General features: G+C 41.6%; 1 protein-coding gene across 3 annotated transcripts in view; it reads left to right on the forward strand.

Annotated features, from left to right (window-relative positions):
- The window catches only part of COP1 (COP1 E3 ubiquitin ligase), a 128,072-nt gene that overhangs the window by 17,141 nt on the left and 93,305 nt on the right, over positions 1 to 17,626 (forward strand). For all 3 annotated transcript variants that reach the window (XM_075422613.1, XM_075422610.1, XM_075422612.1), the window contains exons 7-10: positions 6,212 to 6,271; positions 8,187 to 8,263; positions 12,929 to 12,986; positions 16,545 to 16,659. In XM_075422613.1, coding sequence (XP_075278728.1) covers positions 6,212 to 6,271; positions 8,187 to 8,263; positions 12,929 to 12,986; positions 16,545 to 16,659 — 310 coding nt within the window. The remainder of the gene's footprint in view (positions 1 to 6,211; positions 6,272 to 8,186; positions 8,264 to 12,928; positions 12,987 to 16,544; positions 16,660 to 17,626) is intronic.

Here is a 17,626-nt window from a genome sequence, read left to right on the forward strand (position 1 = left end):
ACATTGATCTTTCAAGCTGAAATTTACTGCATGGTTTTGCACAAAGGTATCTGCAGGTCTTTTTTGTTTTAAGTTCATATATTTTGTTTTCTTTTTAACCTATGGCAATGTGGCCAAAAACCAAATCCTTGGCAATAGTAATAGAAAAAAATTTATTTGAAAAAGATTGAAAGCAAATGGGTAAAGCTTGAAAACACTTACTCAACAAAATAACAGCTGGTTTTGCAGGGGAGAAATGTATTGATCATCCACAATAGTTGCTTGTCTCTAAGACGAACTTGGCACGTCGCTGTGCCTTTCCATACATGTGCACAGTTCATTGAACGCACACTCTCCATTTTTTGATCCAGCAGGGTCTTCTGTTGAAATCAAGATCCAAGAGGTTTGGAAGGTCAAGTTTCATAATGAAATACTTGACTTTGGTGTTTTTTATTCCTGTTTTCAAGGGAAACAAATGCAAGAACTGAAGTGTTTAAAATTCATATTCTTATGCCAGAGTTCTAATGCAGTTAGTTTAGCTGTGTTGCATAAATGCTTTTGCAAGTTTAACTTTGTTTACTTTTAAATGATTGCATGTTCTTTCAGCTTGACCACTTTGAGAGAGCTGATAATATCAGCTAATACAAAAATTCTCCCCAGTCTTATATTCATCACTTTAAAAAGAGGCCTTACCAAATGCCTTGTCAGGATTTAAATGGTCCCAAATGAAGTTAGACACCACCACATATATCGTACATAGAATTTGTCCGAAAGCATTGTTAGCTCAGCTGCCTGATGGAGAGCGTTTGCTACTTTTGTAAAGTAGCACTGCTGCTTACTGAATGCAGAGCTTCAGGATTAGTATCACAAATCAAATTCTGCAACATATAGATGATACTCCCCAGATGCATTCATGTTTCTCTTGGCAGCTGTCATTTCATGTTTGTTTTGTGGGCATTTTTCTTTCTAATGTCACATTGAGCCTCTTTATGTAACAAACAGGACCTCTTTCATGTCTGCTAGTGCATGGGGGCTGTTTTATAGCTGGTAAACATCCTGGGACAGAGGAGTAATCCTGAAATGTCTCAGATCTGCAGCACTGAGTGCCTGCTCAGCATTTCGGAATCATGTTCGTTCTTTTCAGTCTCAAATGTGTGTATCTATCCAGCCGTCTTCACTTACTCCATGCTGTGAGCATGTTAAATACTAAAAATAAGAGGAGTTATTAGTTACTGTGGGATAATTGCAGGGAATTATAAGCATGAATTCTCCAGGGATGTCATTACCTTGTTAATCACTTCACCTGTCAAGTCTTACTGTTCTGCGGATACATGCATGGATGAACTAATGAGTAAGCAGGAGGAGGTGACAGAACCAGAAATCAGTCATGCTCTTATGTTGTCGTATAGTCTTGATTACATTCCAGGACTCCTGAGGTGAATTTATAGCTATAGTAATCTCTTTGCTATCCACTGCACTTCAATAGCTGCTATTTTAAATCTATTTGTATGTCTGAGCTACTCAATGAGACGTGAGCTCTGACTGCAGTGATAATAAGCCAAGGATACAGCTAATGTATCAGCAGCAAACTAGAGATTACCATATAAACATCACTGTATAATAGCTGACCCTCCCTGCTGCAGTGGAGAGGTCTTTCCAAAGAGAGTGGGGGCAGCCTAGTACGTGGAGCTAAGTAGCAGGTCTGGTGATGTATTAAACTCTAAGACAATTAATCTAAATGTATAGGCAGCTTTGTTCTCTGCCCCAGGTGTCCTTTTCTATCAGCCTCTGTCAGTACAGCTTCAAAGCATTACTTCTGCAACCCAGACTCGAGGATTTAAATGAGGAGGAGGAAAATTCAAGATATGAAATGCGTTTTGGATCGGCCAGGCATCTCCTTCCTCTTACCCTTAGGAATTCTGTGTTAAACAGCTCAACCAGGATGATGTTCTCAAGCCTTTCTGTTAGCTCTTCCCTAGTTAAGAGGAAACACTTACCATTTGGAGGAAGTATTGATCAGAGAAGAAATATTCCCTGGAGATAAATGTGTTATAGGTGGACTGCCCATGTGTCTAAAAGGCTTGGATGCCATGTTTTATTAATGAAAGTGACTTGTGCAGGCTCAGGTGTTCTTGTCTTCATACCGAAAGAAACCTTGCACCTTTTTCCACTTGTGCAAAGACTTCGTAACAGTGAAGTGTACGTCAGAAGTGAGGATAGCATTTAATTTAAAATCTCCATAAACTCCAAAGATGACTTCTTTGCTGTAGCTGCCCTGTATCTGAAGCAATAATGGAAGGAAAACCCAGAGACAGCCAAGACTTCCAACGGGTTTTCACAGACTGATCTTACTCGCTGTAGAGTTGTCATTGAGGTATTGAGTTCCATGGGAAGAAATCGGTTTCAGTGGGTACCTTTAGGAGAGGTTCAGCTGTTGATACAGAAGTTTACACTCGTTTTTGTTAGGGCAGTAGTTGATGGAAGAACTAGAAGTAGTAAGAGATCATAGTGGATGGATGGAGTTGTGGGATAAAGGGATTATACACAGAGATTACCTGACTTATCCTCCTCAGCTGGACAGGTGAGACTTCCTACCCTGTTCTGGCTGCTGCAATAACTGTGTGTGTCTGAGGAAAAAAGATACTCACTCTGGTAATCGTCTCATCTGTTTGTCTTTATCTATGGTGTATATTGTGGTGAATGCATGAGGCGTCTTGGATCAGAGCCTTGAAGGTGTGTGACTGAACGTAATGCGTCTTGTGAGCTTTCAAAAGTGTGAATCCAGATGCTCTGTTGAAGCTGCTTGGTGGAATAGTGTTGGTGATTTCACAGTATTTCTGTTGAAAATAACTTCTGCTGTTCTTTGCTTGTGCTTTTTCTAGAATTGGAAAGACAGTGGGCCAAGGGTGTATGACTCCTTCCCTCATGGTTTTTCTAGGCCATTTCTTTCCAGGCAGTCTCTGTGGCACTGGAAGGCTTTACTGAGCTTTCAGTTTTTTTGCAAACATTTAGAACTGGCACCGGCAGACCCAGTTGGGACCGCTTGTTGTCTGTGCTGTGCAAATACAAAGGATGAAGTCACTGCCTCCCGAGGGGCCCTCGGTCTGGGAAAAACAGGAAGCACGAGGATGAAAGCTCAGCACTGTGCCCAGCTACGCGTGTTAGTAGGTAGCCAACTGAAATCAAACTGACCGTGACCAAAGTTCAAATTAATATTTCTACCCAAGAATCTTTTGTGGAAATTCAGGGGTATGGTGGGGTGTCTGAGTAACTCAAACCAGGGCATTTCTTTTCATCCACGTAGTCAAGAGCTGAGAGTTGTCTTTGAAGAACTCTGTGTCTAAGACGGCTTCAGACTCAGACTAGAGGGTTTTGCGGTGACTGGACTGCATTGTGGGTTTGAAAGGGGTTTGGAACTGAAAGAATGAGATGAGAGCCTGCGTTTCCTACCATGGTATCTTCTTGACTTGGATGTCTGAAATCCCTTTTCCAGAGATCATAAGAAACATAGGCTATTTTGAGGTCATCCTTTTTCTCTTGTATGTATGTGTTTGTGTGTAACGTGGGACCAGAACATTCTACACTTAGTCATTGTAGTTCATTCAGTCAAATTGAAATCATGAGGTTCAACTGCTGAATTGAAGCCTTCTCCTTGTCCACACTGGCTTTTTCAGTTCTGGGAAAGCATTTGTGTCCAAGAAGATTTTATAGTATGCGCTTCAATTTTTAGCGTACATTTTGGTGTTCATTCTAAGTGTTTTTGCTGACTTAATCTGAAGTTTGACAGGTGTGATTCTGCCCATCAGTGGGACAGGACTTAGCTTGCTTGCTGTGCCCAACATAGTGAAAATCAAATGAAGGGCCTATAGATCTGCATGAACTGCAAGGACTATAATTCACTTAGCTTTCCTTAAATGTCCCTGAATGGCTGGCAATTATAAATAGTCTCATTTTTCAAAGTTTAATTGGAATTAATGTGGACTGATTTAAGTATCTTGATAGATTAAAGCTAAACCATGAAACACTTGAGCCAACCTACCAAAAAAAGTCTCAGTTTGGGCATTAGTAACTCGTTTGATGCTGATGGCATGAGAAGACTTTTCATAAAATAAGCATGAAACATACTTGCCTGGTTTTTAGTCTTGCTGCTGTTGGGTAACTTTACGGTAGCTTCAAACTGCTTGCCTTAATGTAACTAGGAAGAATTAGTAGATAAAGTCCCAAATCTAATACTTTTGGCTCTGCGCAATAGTTAATAACAACTGGCCAATGAAAAATGCTCTTTTTCCTATAAAGAGGTCTCCTGTTTGTGATGGTGAAATTCGTCAGTTGTTCTTCAGTTGTCCAGTTTGGCTGCAAGCCAGGACATTGTAGAATAGCTGGTTTCCTTGCTGTAATTTTGGAACTTATGTTTTTGTAACTTCTTTTTGAATGGGACTTATGAAAGTGGGGGACTAATGGTGTCTGTCTGCTAGAGATGAGTACAGGCAGGACCCATGCTGTGCACGTGTCGCTTAACTTTGCCACCAATCTTGGAGCTGTAGCACCACCTGCTATTCTTGCTGTAGGTTTCACAAGTGAAAATGGAATTGTCTGTTAGTGTAGTGGTTTGTAAATTATCTGTGGCAGTCTTAGTTTTAGACCATTAAACTTGTGCTGTCTGTGACCCAAATTAAATATAAATGGAAACTTCAGAGTAGAGACATTAGGTTACAAATACAATGTCATCTCATTCCAAGGAAGAAGTCATGTTAGAAACAGGCGTGGACCCAGCAGTCCTTTCCTCTCCTGTCTTCCGGGACAGAACCTTTTTTAGTGTTGAAAAGGTAAATTAAAATGGTGGATTATCTAATGCAGAGCACACTTATTCGGAATGTTGATCAACAGTGGGCATTTAAGTGGTGAGTGTGTTTTTGCTTAAGCAAAACTTTCTGCCACTTAAAGGATCAAGCTTAATCACTCAAGTGAAGAAGTCTTTGGGAGTAGCTTGCCAAATGTTCTTGGGAATATGTCATAGGAAGAGTAATATGACTTGCAATACTAGTAACTTCAGATATGGGCAATTTGATATTCCCTTGTAAAGTCAGAATGACAAAAAATTGCCTGGCCTTTAGAGAATGTGTTGTGCTTAATAAGCCTTCAGTGGACTTGCCAGCTTGGTGCCAGCTTCTGGTCATGTGCCATAGTGCTAGTTGTCTGTAGGTTTTTACTGGGAGTTGCGGAGAGTCAGGTGGACTTCACTTCTCAATGTGTTCATCAGACTTAGGTGTCTCGGTGAACTAGACTTGCATTAGAGTGGAGTTCTCTGTTTAGCTCCAGACTTGGAGCTCTCACCCTGGAGAATTGTGTGTGAGTCTTGCAAGGCTGGGTGTAGGCTCTGTGGGTGTTTGAATGGGACATGTCTGCTGAATGAGGGTGGGAATGAGATCTGGAGAGTAGATGATGCTCTTGCTTAGGGCCGAACAGTTGTCAAGCTGTGGCCTTACGTTTGCTAGGGTTGACTGAAGCCAAGCTGCTGACTGAAAAGTACTGGAAAAACCTGAAAAACATTGTGTGTGGCATGAAGAAGGGAAAGGGGATGTTTGCTGGTGAGAGGGGAAGTCCCCTTCTGACCCTTTTAGGGATAGCCCTGAAATTGCCTGGAGTTCATGGTGTAATCCAAGGTAAGTATCACACCTCTGAAAAATGCCATGTAGTGCTTGCTTGGTGCCAGGAGCAAATCTCGGTGCGGTCAGAACAGGTGGTGTTTTGCCAATCCAAAAATTTTGTCAGTAAGGTTAAATTGACAAATGGCAGATTAGCTGCTAGCAAGAGAAATGCTCTTAATACCTTTTAGCAAAACGCTCTATTTTGTTGAAGGGTGAGATGATCGCTGTCTTTCATAGTGGTTTTTTTCTAATTATGTTCAGTGATTGTAAACCAGTTAGAAGTAACTTGCATGAAAGATGTTAGAGGAACAGAGTAGTATTACTTTGGATGATGTGAGTCTCTGTGATATCAAAGTATCTCATGCTCTTGTTTTGCACTGTTTCACAATAACAACTTTGTTTTGAATGTGGTTTATGTGCACGCTTATATTAATCTATGTATATGAACTTCCTGCCTAGTGACTTTTGAATTGTGTAGCAGGCCATTTAAGATAGTACAGGTTCCTCTCTGAAAAGCTTGTAATTTATCTTGCTGGTGGTGCATTGCAGATTGATTTAGACTTCTCCCATTCTCTTATCCACAGCAACTGGAGCAGATCCAGAAGGAGCTAAGTGTTCTGGAAGAAGATATTAAACGAGTAGAGGTGAGGTGCCCAGACATTGTTCTGACACTGGCAATTTTTCATTTTCATCAACCTGTCTGCCTTGCTGTGGGGCTGCTGTGTTAAATTTATGGCGTTTGAGTCAGTAATGGGAAAGTGAACAGATGCTGCTTTTTCTTTAATTTGTTCATTTAGTTGATGTGTGCAAGCTGCAGGTTGGTAAGCAGGGGCGTCATTGAAACTTATCTCTTAATCATGTGTTTCAATTTTTGTTGGTCATAAGTGTTTTAGAATAATTGCTAGAAATCAACAGACAATATATTAATCGTAACTTAGGATTTTTGTACAATGCAGTGTTCTGGCTATTTGCACAGACTGTTTAAATCGTCGCAGCGTGCTGCTCTTAAAATGGAGAGGTATTGGGAGGTGCACAAGCGCGCTGTAATGCAGAGGCTGGGTGGGAGCAGAACCAGGTCCTATTGCGTGTCAAAACAAAAGCAATCTGCTACCTCTTGATATAATTCTCCTAATTATAGAAATCTCTTGAGATTTTTTTTTGCGAAGAATTATTCTCCATGTATTTGTAAACCCATCAGCTCAATCCTTCTGTCCTTATTGAGTCCTTAGGTTCCTCCTTGGTCCTTTCCTCTAATCATTCTAGTGTTTTGATCTTGGGCTAGGAAACTGGTGTTTCAGGAATGTGTCAGACTGCCACCTCTCAAAATAGCATTCCCTTAAAGCTTCTTGGGAATCAGTTTGCTTCTCTTTTCTTGCTCGTCTCGCAGTCAGCATGAGCTCCCAACCACTGCCTAAAAACCTTTTAGGTTTCTTCACTTCCACTTTATGCGCATGCTGATCAATTATCAAAATATAAATAGAACTGACAACTGCAGGAACTTCCCTTCAACTGATGGCTACACAGATTGTAACTTGATAGATAACAGCATTTTTCAGACCTATTTCTCTAAATGTTTCTCAGCTTTTGGGAAATAAATATACCTTAGCAAGTTTTCCTGAGACTGGTAAAATAGGTCTTCAAATCTAGGAGAAGCTATTCCTAGAGCTGCGGGATCCCTCAAAGGATGTGTAGCTACCTGCTTTTGTACTCTTTAATCTGGCACTTCAGTGGACTGCAGCTGGGGGATGCATCCGGTGCATGATAGCGACCTTGGCTCTGACCTCTGAGGCCTGGGATCTCTCTTGTCACAAATACCCTACTTTCTACCTAACGACTAGTGGGCACCTAGTGGGAGTTTGAAAAGCACCAGTAATGTTGTCCTGGAACACTTTGCCCCCCGAACTAATGAGCTGCAGCGTCCTGCGTGGCTTCCATTTCTCCAACAGATGGAAGGTACAGTCTCACACGGGGCGTGCAGCAGCGATCTAGTCTGGCAGTGCAAAGCCAAGTTTACGTGCAAAGTTTCTCTTGGGCACTTGCCCCACAGAAGGCTGATAGATCCTCTTCGAAGTCTGGGGCACGATACCACCTTTGCCCTCTCGGCTTGTGGCTGTTCTTGCTGTGACCCATATCCAGCATTACTTTTCAGCTGCGAAGGCTGTGAGATGAGTTTATATGTATTGCAAAAATGCAGTTACAGCTTGCTTGTTCTGCCATGTGTAAGGGAGGTGCTGGGTTAGAGACAGCTGGATGGTAACCAAATCCATTGATTTTTTTTTTAATGGAGTAGACACTCCAGAACTGTCTCTTTTGGGGTCAAAAGCACTGCAGTTGTAGGATTTCTGAAACCCAGTTGGAATTATAACTGGACAAAAAAAGTCTAAGAAAATCAATGTTTCTTCAGGTATAGTAAAGACTGCTAGGTGAGAGCTGAATAAATGTAGATACAGTTGGTCATCTGCTTGGAAAAAACATAATTACTCTGTGAACGTGGTACATTAGATAGTGCCCACTATTCATGTGTTGTCAGCTGTGCTGTAACGTGGCTTTCTGTTTCAGGAAATGAGTGGCCTTTACTCCCCAGTCAGCGAGGACAGTACGGTGCCGCAGTTTGAGGCCCCCTCACCTTCACACAGGTATGGAGCTTGCAACTTGAACTTGGATTTTGAGCTGTACATATCACACTATTTGCTGGTCTTCTCCATGCCATGCCTAAAACACAAGCAAAACTAGTTTTTTTGAGTGCCGTACAATATCTTGCTGTTCTGTTTTTGATTGGTATAAGCTTTATGTGAACAAAGCAGTGAAGAAAAAACCATCTGAACCTGCAGCTGGGTGACAAGTCTGCTCTAAACCAGATGCTGTGGAAAGCTGATGGTTTTAAATGTAGTGTGGATTAGTTAACTTGAATCGTAAGCCTTTGTTATGGTATGAGGTGTTACTGTTCAGTACATGCTACCTTTCTGAACATTATGCAGTTCTGCTCGGCATACAAAAGATCTTAATTTTGTATGAGATCGGTGTTCTCTGGCTTCCCCACTCAGTGTGAATGGCTAAAGGTATGGGCTCACAGCATCAACATTTAAAATACACTGCCTATCGATTCTGTTTGTGTGCTGTTTTAATTTAATGAAATGCCTTTCTAATAACATATTTTCAATGTGGTTTTGTGTTTGGAATATGGCATAGTCTACTTTCTTGATGATAAAATTGCAGATGCTTCTAGTCTCCAAGTTGCATGTGCCAGGGTTTGAAGTGCTCTGCTTTATAGCTGTGGTTTTTGGTTGTAAGAAAGCTCTGTTTTCATAGGGCCGAGTTATATTATTAAATGATCATCTCTCCTATCTCCCCAGTGTATTTTCCCAATAGCAGAGTTCTCTAAACTTGACTTCTGTAAAGTTGATGACTTTTGTCAGGTTCTACTAGTTTTCGTTACTGGCTATTAAATAAATTGCTTGCTGTTTGCTTCATGATACTGCTGCTTGGGGAAAATGTGAGCACTGGTTGGGCTGAATTTGTTGCATTCTGAACACCTTCAGGCCTAGAAACCTTTCTTTTTTTGATAGAAGATTGTACTTATGACTAGAAGTGTATCTCTATTACTTGAGCCAGGCTAACAAACAAGCTCCCAAAGAGCGCTTTTATCTGTTGAAAGCTGGAATAAGATTTTAAGCCTAAGAGTTCTGATGAAAGTCGGGGTGGGGAAAATCTGCTGTACCAGACCTACACTGGTTTCAGTCTACTGAGAATTTATCATTCCTCATACCTGTTTATTTCGTGTTTTAGGGTCAATCATTCTCAGTTCTTGCTTCTGAAGATGTAAGATAGTGTCCAAAATATTTTTGTCACTTTGGATTGATGTCTCACCTGAAGTCTGCTGGGAGATGGCGGTGGGTGAGACCATGGCACGTGCAGAGCCCATGGGCTGCCCTTATGGTTGTCTGGTTCCACCTTGGCTGTGTTTTGAAATTTTGGGTTTGTCCTCTGGTACAGCGTGCGAGGGGTGTGATAGAATAGGATATTTAGGGGGTTTCCAAAATACATGGGGTTGCCTTTTTCTCTTGGCTTGAGAAGACCCTTTTTCTGTTTCTCAGTCACGTTCCTGCATTAAGTAGTATCTTGAGTGGTTGAAGAGGGAATAGTAAGTGAAGGAAGTGTCTGAACAGGCATCAGTCGTTGCCGGACTCTTGTAACTTCTGTCCCCGCCCTATCCTGGCAGTTTTGTGTAATTCAAGTAATTGAATTGGTTTGTATTACCAGAACTCACATTCCAGAAACGTCTACCACTTGAAAAAATTAATTTTCTTTCTGACATTAAATGACAGTTTTGGAGAGTATCTCGAACTGTAACTTTGATTCCTACTTGGAAAGAATGCTGCAGAACAACTGATAGGAGCTTTAAAATATGCTGATTTTTTTTTTCTCAGCTACATTAACTGAAATATTTAATCCCCAAAGTGTATTTTGGAGATGCTGTGAACCACTAAGAATGAAATACAAATGCAATTTGAGATGGTTTCACTTCCATGTTAAAATGTTAAGCTTGCAGAGACTTTTAAACTTATCAGTGAATTAAAATGGTATATTTAAATTGGAATATAACTTGTTAACATGCTTAACACCCTGGTAATGAAATATAATTGTATAAAACTTTACTGATGTGTCCTATAAATAGTACAGGGTTATCACAGACCTGTGCTGAGATGAAGAACGTCTCTTTAGCCTTTGAATTCAAAGTTCAAGAAAATAGAGTTCTTTGGAATTTGGTTTTATCTGGTCTCTAGTGACTTGCCCTTATTCATCTACTGCCTCTAAATCACAGGCTTGCTTCATTAACTCTGTTTCTTTTATTGTTTGTAGCTTTCTTCCCCACACTCTTAACATCTTCAAAATGTGAAATTACTATGCCTTCATAACTTTCCTTCAGTTCTTTAGCAAAAAAACAAGTACAGCCATCATGTTCAATCCATTCTCTGCTTCGAGACATGTTTTCTCCCATGATCATACAGGCTATGATGAAATATGAAATTGGGCAATAGCACAGGACTTGTTTACAGCGTTTGCAGACTTCTGGATTTGTATACTAATAGAGAACAAGAAGGGAAGAATCAGGGAAAAGAACAGATAGTTCTGTGTCGGGTTTTTCTGAACAGGCACGCGTGCTATTTTTGCTACCAGTAAATGGTGCAAATGGGAAATACAAATCGGCGGCTTCTCCAGGACTGCATATTGAGGAGTAATAGCAATAACAAACTATCACTCTAACAGGAGTTTCTGGGGAAAGATTCGCATCTAAAAATTAGTTGCCTGGTAACTCTGATTCAGTTATCGAAATCCTGATCTCCTCCATTTGTTCTAATGAGCCCCTCCCACCCCTGTAAGGGTGTAGCAAATGGGAGTTGTTATATCTTCAGGTTGCTGTGGTTTTGGTAGTGGTGTTCCAGGCTTAAATATGTCATGTTAGCGTAGCTGAATTTCCTAATTGAACCTAATGTTACAGCTTTTTAAAAAGAATTCAGAGGGAACTTTTGTAATTTTTCCTGATTATTTACTTCCTGTTTTTAAAAGGGAAAACATTCAAGCATATGCCAGTTAACTCGGCTACAGGCACCACACAGAAATGGCTTTGAATTTGTATTCTGGTTAGGGAGATGACATCTGCGCTCTGGAAGGCCTTACATCACCAGACAACCTGCAGCACAAGGAGACCAGACGCTAGAAGTCTGTGTTTGGCTGTTAATTGCCACTATACCTGTCTCGGAGTGGAGTACTTTCTCATTGCTTTCCAGCCGAGCGTCTTATTCGTGCTGTTCCTGGCAGGATCTGCTGTATGTGTTTCATTATTTCATGTGGCCGCATTCTGATTTAAAGTTCGTTGTTCCTGAGCATGCCTGAAACAGCTCTGCTGTTTTCGCCCTTGTGATAGCTTGCAGCAAATAATGATTTTTATCCCTCGGATTTTCTCGGTTTGCAGCTTTTGTCTTACCTGTAACAGAAGCCAAATCAATCTCATCTTACGAGTTAACCGCTAATGAGACTTAATTGTCGCTCATCTTCTGTTTCTACTTCTTCCACCTCCGGGGGAGCTTGAAAACATTCAGAAAAATACTTAAGCACTAGTGGCACTGGTTCATCCTTCTAGACTTACAGTTGCCCTGACCAGCATTGCAGTCAAACCACTTGTTTTATGACCCAGAAGGTCAAGTCTCCGCATCAGTTCTGGCAGCTGTTATGTGAACATCAATAGGTACAATCAGATTTTACAAATCAGGACCTATAGCCATGTTCTGGCAGCTTTTTAGAGACCTTCAGTTTTCCCAAGCAATGCCTAAATCTAAGGTTACCTAGTAAGTAAGACTAAGAATAATGAACCTGGACCGTTTCTCTTCTGTCCAAGTCTAGTGCCATAAGAGAAGCGAGTTATACTTTCAGAAATAAATCATGGTGATGTTTGTAGTGTGTTCTCTGTAACTAATTAAATGCTGTTCTTGTGTACTAATCTTTCCTAGTCCTAAAAGTATTTTAAATTTGAGTGATAAGGGTGCCTTAATCTAGCTCTGGTGTCTTACTGTGAGAGCTAAAGATTTTGCCCTTATATGCAAGAGTACTGAACCGCCTGTCTTCTGCTTGTATCTGTGGAGCCTTTGGCACTTTTGAAAGTTAAATCTCTTTGAGTTTGCCGATGTATGCTATGGTTTTAGAACAGGGATTTAAGGTATGTTGTGTTATTATAGATACTGTGTAGCTAAATATGGTGTAGCATTTTCTAATAATAATAATGCTGAGTATTACGTTTTTTTAGTTTATTTCTGTATATCATTACTTGTGTCAGTTTTGTGTGCCTTCAGAGATGTCTGGAATACTAGTGTCTGTCTTAAACTAAATTCTTTAGATTTTCACTTGACAGTGCTGTTTCAAATGCCATGGCATTAAACTTCTCTTTTTTTTTTCTGAAAGGAAGGGAAAAGCAGTGGTAGCATGTTGTTTTCAGTGTCTTATACTGTGTGTTTCAAACAAAAGATATGCTTTTGCATTCTAGTTAGAAATTATTAGATTGCAGTACACATAATTGTGTGTGACACCATTCTGCTCTAGGATATCCCTGTGTTTGTAAAACAAACAAAAGTCCTTCCCAACCCCTCAGACAAAAAATAACCTTGTGTTCCCTGTCTGTAAAATGAATTTTAAAGGTGAGTATGCTGCAGGATGTACGGGGGAGGGGGGGAAATAGCAAACAGGTTAAAAATGATAAAGGGTGGTTATACAGTGATTTAAGCAGACTATTTCTTTTGGTTTTGCAGTAGTATTATTGATTCCACGGAGTATAGCCAGCCTCCAGGCTTCAGTGGCAGTTCTCAGGTAAGGCAATACACATGTCTGTGTGCAGGGGGGACGGGAGAGTAAATGGGGAGGTTGGGCAGAGATTAGGCACAAATCTGTCTGTCTCCAGGGTACCGGTCAACTGGAGTCTTTCAAATGCTTTTAACTGGTTATATGGGCAAACTGGTGCCAAGACTACAGCTGTAGGAGTGACTGTGCATGATTGTGAGTGCCCACACTGATGCCATCAAAGAAATCTGGTGTAATATATTTAGACATCTGACTTAATTCCCAAAGCTGACTCTTCTGTGGAAGAGGGGATATTTTTTGCTCTTCAGTTCTGCTCCCAAGTGGGCAGCATTTTGGAAGGGAGGTAAATCCCTGACCTTCTGTGTTCACTTAAATGGCTTTGGATCAAGCTTGACTTGCAAAACAAGAAGCATTCATTCTCCAAACATACAACCATTCTGTAGTTTGTCCTTGTTAGGGCCTTACAAACTGTACCATAAATCTACATGGAAGGTCAAAAAGGTGTGTGTACAGTGAAGCTGTGTGGCAGGCAGCCTCCAAACTGCCTGATCCACAGGGCCTCCCAAATGCAAACAGCCCTGCTGTGGTCTTGCAGCTCAGAGTGGTGCAGCTGGGCTGGGAATATGACACTGGTACCCAGCTCATGGCTTCAAAAAGGTTAAACAGGTTTGATTTAGACAGTCAGACTGTTGGTTCCCTGCCAGCTCATGCCTTTGGTGCTCTCTGGTGGTGGTGGACCATCCATGGCACACAGCTGTATCGAACTGGTAAATAAAGCAGAAGTGCTGTTGGATCTTATCTGAGGGAGTAACTGAGAGAAACAAAAAACACCTGAATTTTGGGCTGATGCACATGTATGTGTGCATGCAGGTTTGGGGGTTTGTAGCTGTATAATGGGTAATTAGAAATTTTCCTCTTAATTTGTGGGAAAATGCTTGTCTTTCCTGTGGTCTGGGAGATTCTTGCTTGAACAGGGAATTGCATCTCTGCCTCACTTCAGAGGGCAAGGGAAATGTGGTTGGAGGTCTTATGTTCAGGACTGATTATGGTATAGTGCGTTTGTTTTCCCCTGACACTACTCATCTCAGTACTTTTCTGTTTCAAAGGCAAAATTAATGGCATAGCTGTACTGCTGGTAAGCACACAAAACAAACAGCCTAGTCTTTCTAGTCATTCTGTATGACAGCCTTATTTGCGTGAAAATAATCTTTTCTGTCCTCAAAGGCAATTTTTTTCCCTCAAGAGTGCAAGATCTGTACTCTCTAGTGAAAATTTTTGAGTTAAACTTTAATATATGTTTGGATGGGGAGTTGAAAGAGAACTCTTGAAGTTAAACTTTTCATTCAAAGGTAGTCTAATTTCAGCAAGACTTTACCATAAAAATAGTTTGAAGAATATAATTCAATTGTGCTTTTTTCTGATTGTCAGTCATGGCAAAAATCAGAGATTGGGCACTGCTGACAGCAAGGAGCTATGCTTGGATGGGCAGCATAGCTTTCCTTCTCAACATAATTACTTTGTGCATTGCTCCCAAATGTGTTTTTAGGGAAGGATTTATACACCACAAAGCTACAGGGAAGTTTTCTTCCACAAGCTGAGCTTCAGAAGTAAATAGTGGACAAGTCACATAGGCCCTGGGGAATTCTGCGGGTAGCATTTATTGGCAGTACTTTTCTGCTGGAAATAAGGAGTTTGTGTAGCTGTGAAGCCTTTCCACAGTTGTTAGAGGACTCCTCAAAGCACCTAATGGAGTTCAAGCGATAAAATCACTCTTGATACCAGAGCAGTCCTAACTAATGTCCTCAACCATAGTAGTTTTAGCAGCTGAATAAAGATTGCTTGAGTATGTTTTCTCTCCTTTCTCTTTTTTTAATTCCTGTTTCCCACCATTGCTTAACCAGGGAGCAGGCTTCATAGACACTCAATAAAAGCTTTGGTAAAACATGAGCAGCTTAAAATGCTTAGCTGGGGAGGATCTGGTGAAGATGGGTTAAAGCAGATTGATTCCCAGCACAGCTGGGTTGCCGTGTGCCAGCCTGAGGCTTGCTCTGGGGGATCTTCCTCTGGAGAACCCAGCAGATGTATCGCACAGCAGGCAGATACTCACCATGATTGATTCTACCTCAGTGTGGCCTGGGCTCATCTGGCAGATCAGACTTGGGCTTGTATCACTCATCATGTCGCAGGCAGCTTGTCTGAACTTGAGACTGAAGTGATTGCACTTCGATACCTGAAGTAGTCTTGAGCCCTGATCACTCCTGATGTGCTGAGAGAGGCTGGAGCCCTTGCAGGCTGGTGTGCAACACTGATAGGAAGATGCTGTAAAGGTGTCCTGTTAGGCATTGCTTAAAGCTATGAAGTCTTAGAAAATTGTAGCTGGAAGGTGTTGAGGCAGGAGTACTTTGCAGTGTTCTAGTTGTGGGTTGAGACCGGAGCTGCGTAGACCATAGGTGCTGTCAACATGCAAGCGCAAGTCACGATGTCAATGTATAGCTGGGGCCCCCCATGGGAAGTGGCCCCTGGAGGTTCCACTGCTTGGGGTTTGCTTTTTCCCTGACGTGTTAGGTTACTGTTCATACAGGAATAAGTAGAATTTTGACATAGTCTGTGAACTTAATTTGTGCTTGATGGCTGTAATGAGGGCAGCCTGTCCTACATGGACTGAGGGGGAGTTGAGAGTGGGTTTTGAGTGCCATTACTGGCCTTGTACATGGACAGAGATGAAGTTCATTAGGGAGCTTGATGGTTCTCAAACCTTTTAATATTTCCCCATTAGCTATGAGTATGTGGCATGTGAGGCTTCTTAAAAACAAACTAAAGCAAGGTGCTCTTCATGCTGCTTGGGTAGTAGAGGAATTTGTTCCTTTTCCTTGCTAGTGATTAAAATGAGAAGTATTGTATCTTCTGTTTTGCTTCAGGAGTAGTGCTTACTTACGTGGTTTCAATCCTTTTCTTCTGCCTCTCACTATTGCTGCTCGGGTAGGTTGGGAAATGGCTTTAGTGATGAGTTTCATGAACTTCTTTTTTCAATTAGCCTTTGAACTTCCTGTCTTCTGCTTCTATCTTTATTTGCTTAGCTTTACAGAGAGTTACTGAGTTGCTTCAAAAGAAATAATTCAGTAACTAACTCTTTAAAGTAAACACCTCCATCTCTTTGTAATGAGCTGTCTGCCAGGGATCTAGGAAATATCTGTTGTACAGTCTGTTTGATTTGTGAAGCTGGGAGCCCGGTATCTTTGGCCTCTGCTGTCTATCTGTGTAAATGCAAGGTGTGACTCCCCGAGGGTTGCAGCTGTCTGTCCTGCGTGTGAGCCTGGAATCAATAAATTTGTTAAGGCTTGGGACAAGAACTGTCTAAAAGCAGCTTCTCTTGTTTGTCAAGTTAAAGTTTGCAACACGGGACCCTGAGAGTAACTGTTGACAGTGGCAAGATCTTAATTTATTGTCATTTTACACTTCTAACCCTTCACATGTAATGTATAAGTTGTTTATGGTTTGGTAAAACCTATTGAAGTGAAACCCAGGCCTGGCTTTACCTTTCTGAAGTGTTCTCTCATCTCTGTTCAGACCAAAAAGCAGCCGTGGTATAACAGCACGCTAGCCTCGCGACGCAAGCGGCTCACAGCTCATTTTGAGGACCTGGAGCAGTGCTACTTTTCTACCAGGATGACACGTGTCTCGGGTGAGTTCCTCTTGCGTGGTGTTCATGTCTGATGTCAGTTACCTCTTACAGTGCCTCGCCCTCAGCAAAGACTTGCTGTTGAGAAGAGCAGCTTTTGCTTCCTGCTTGCATGGGAATGTTGATACACATATTTATGTGTTAATCAGAACATCCTGTTGTGCTTTTCTTGACCAATCTTTGAAGTTGCTACATTTAGAAAACTTAATCCTGTCACTTTGGAGGGGTGCATGTGTTGCTTTGTAATCATCTGCTGTGAAGGGTGTAACCCACCAATAAACAATTTCACTGGTGCTCGCTCTGAAGATGCAAATGTTTGAAAGCAGTGGTTGGGGTTTTGTTCTGCTAGATGTGGTATGAACACAGCAGTTAAAAACATTGCCATTGAGATACTACAGAGGTATAAACATAAATTGATAAATTCTCCTGTATTTAGCATGCGATGGGACACTTGGAGGCTATCCTTTGTCTAGATTGAGTCTTGGCTAACAAATGTCTTGGAGTATAGAAGCTGAGTGTGCAGCAGCAATGTTGTCCCAGGGGGCACACCTTAGATTTAAGGCTTGTTTTGTAGAAGTAGAAGCTCTTTTCACAATTGCCTAGATTGCCTCATTCATAATTGAGTAACAGTGTGACAGCAGCTAGGGTAGCTGTTACCTAGTGGATGGATGGGTCTTAATTACATGACAAGGTTCTCTTAAGAAATGAGCAGGTCAAATGAATGTCTTGAGGGCAAGGAGGGTTGCTCATGCAGCCCCTCTGGGGAAGGAACCGGCTTTGGGAAGAAAGCTTCAGGCAATGAGCTGTGGCAGGCAAGAGGTTTGCAGTGCCAAGCTGTGGGCTGCACCTCGTATGAAGAGTGACAGACTGCAGTGAGGAGCGGGGAGCAGACAGCCCGCAGGGGGTGGGATAAACCTCCTAGGGACAAGAGGGAGCCAGGCAGAGGTTGCTGCAGCAGAGTATATTCACT

This window comes from Opisthocomus hoazin, chromosome 6 (genome assembly GCF_030867145.1).
Source record: "Opisthocomus hoazin isolate bOpiHoa1 chromosome 6, bOpiHoa1.hap1, whole genome shotgun sequence".
Classification (NCBI taxonomy): Eukaryota; Metazoa; Chordata; class Aves; order Opisthocomiformes; family Opisthocomidae; genus Opisthocomus; species Opisthocomus hoazin.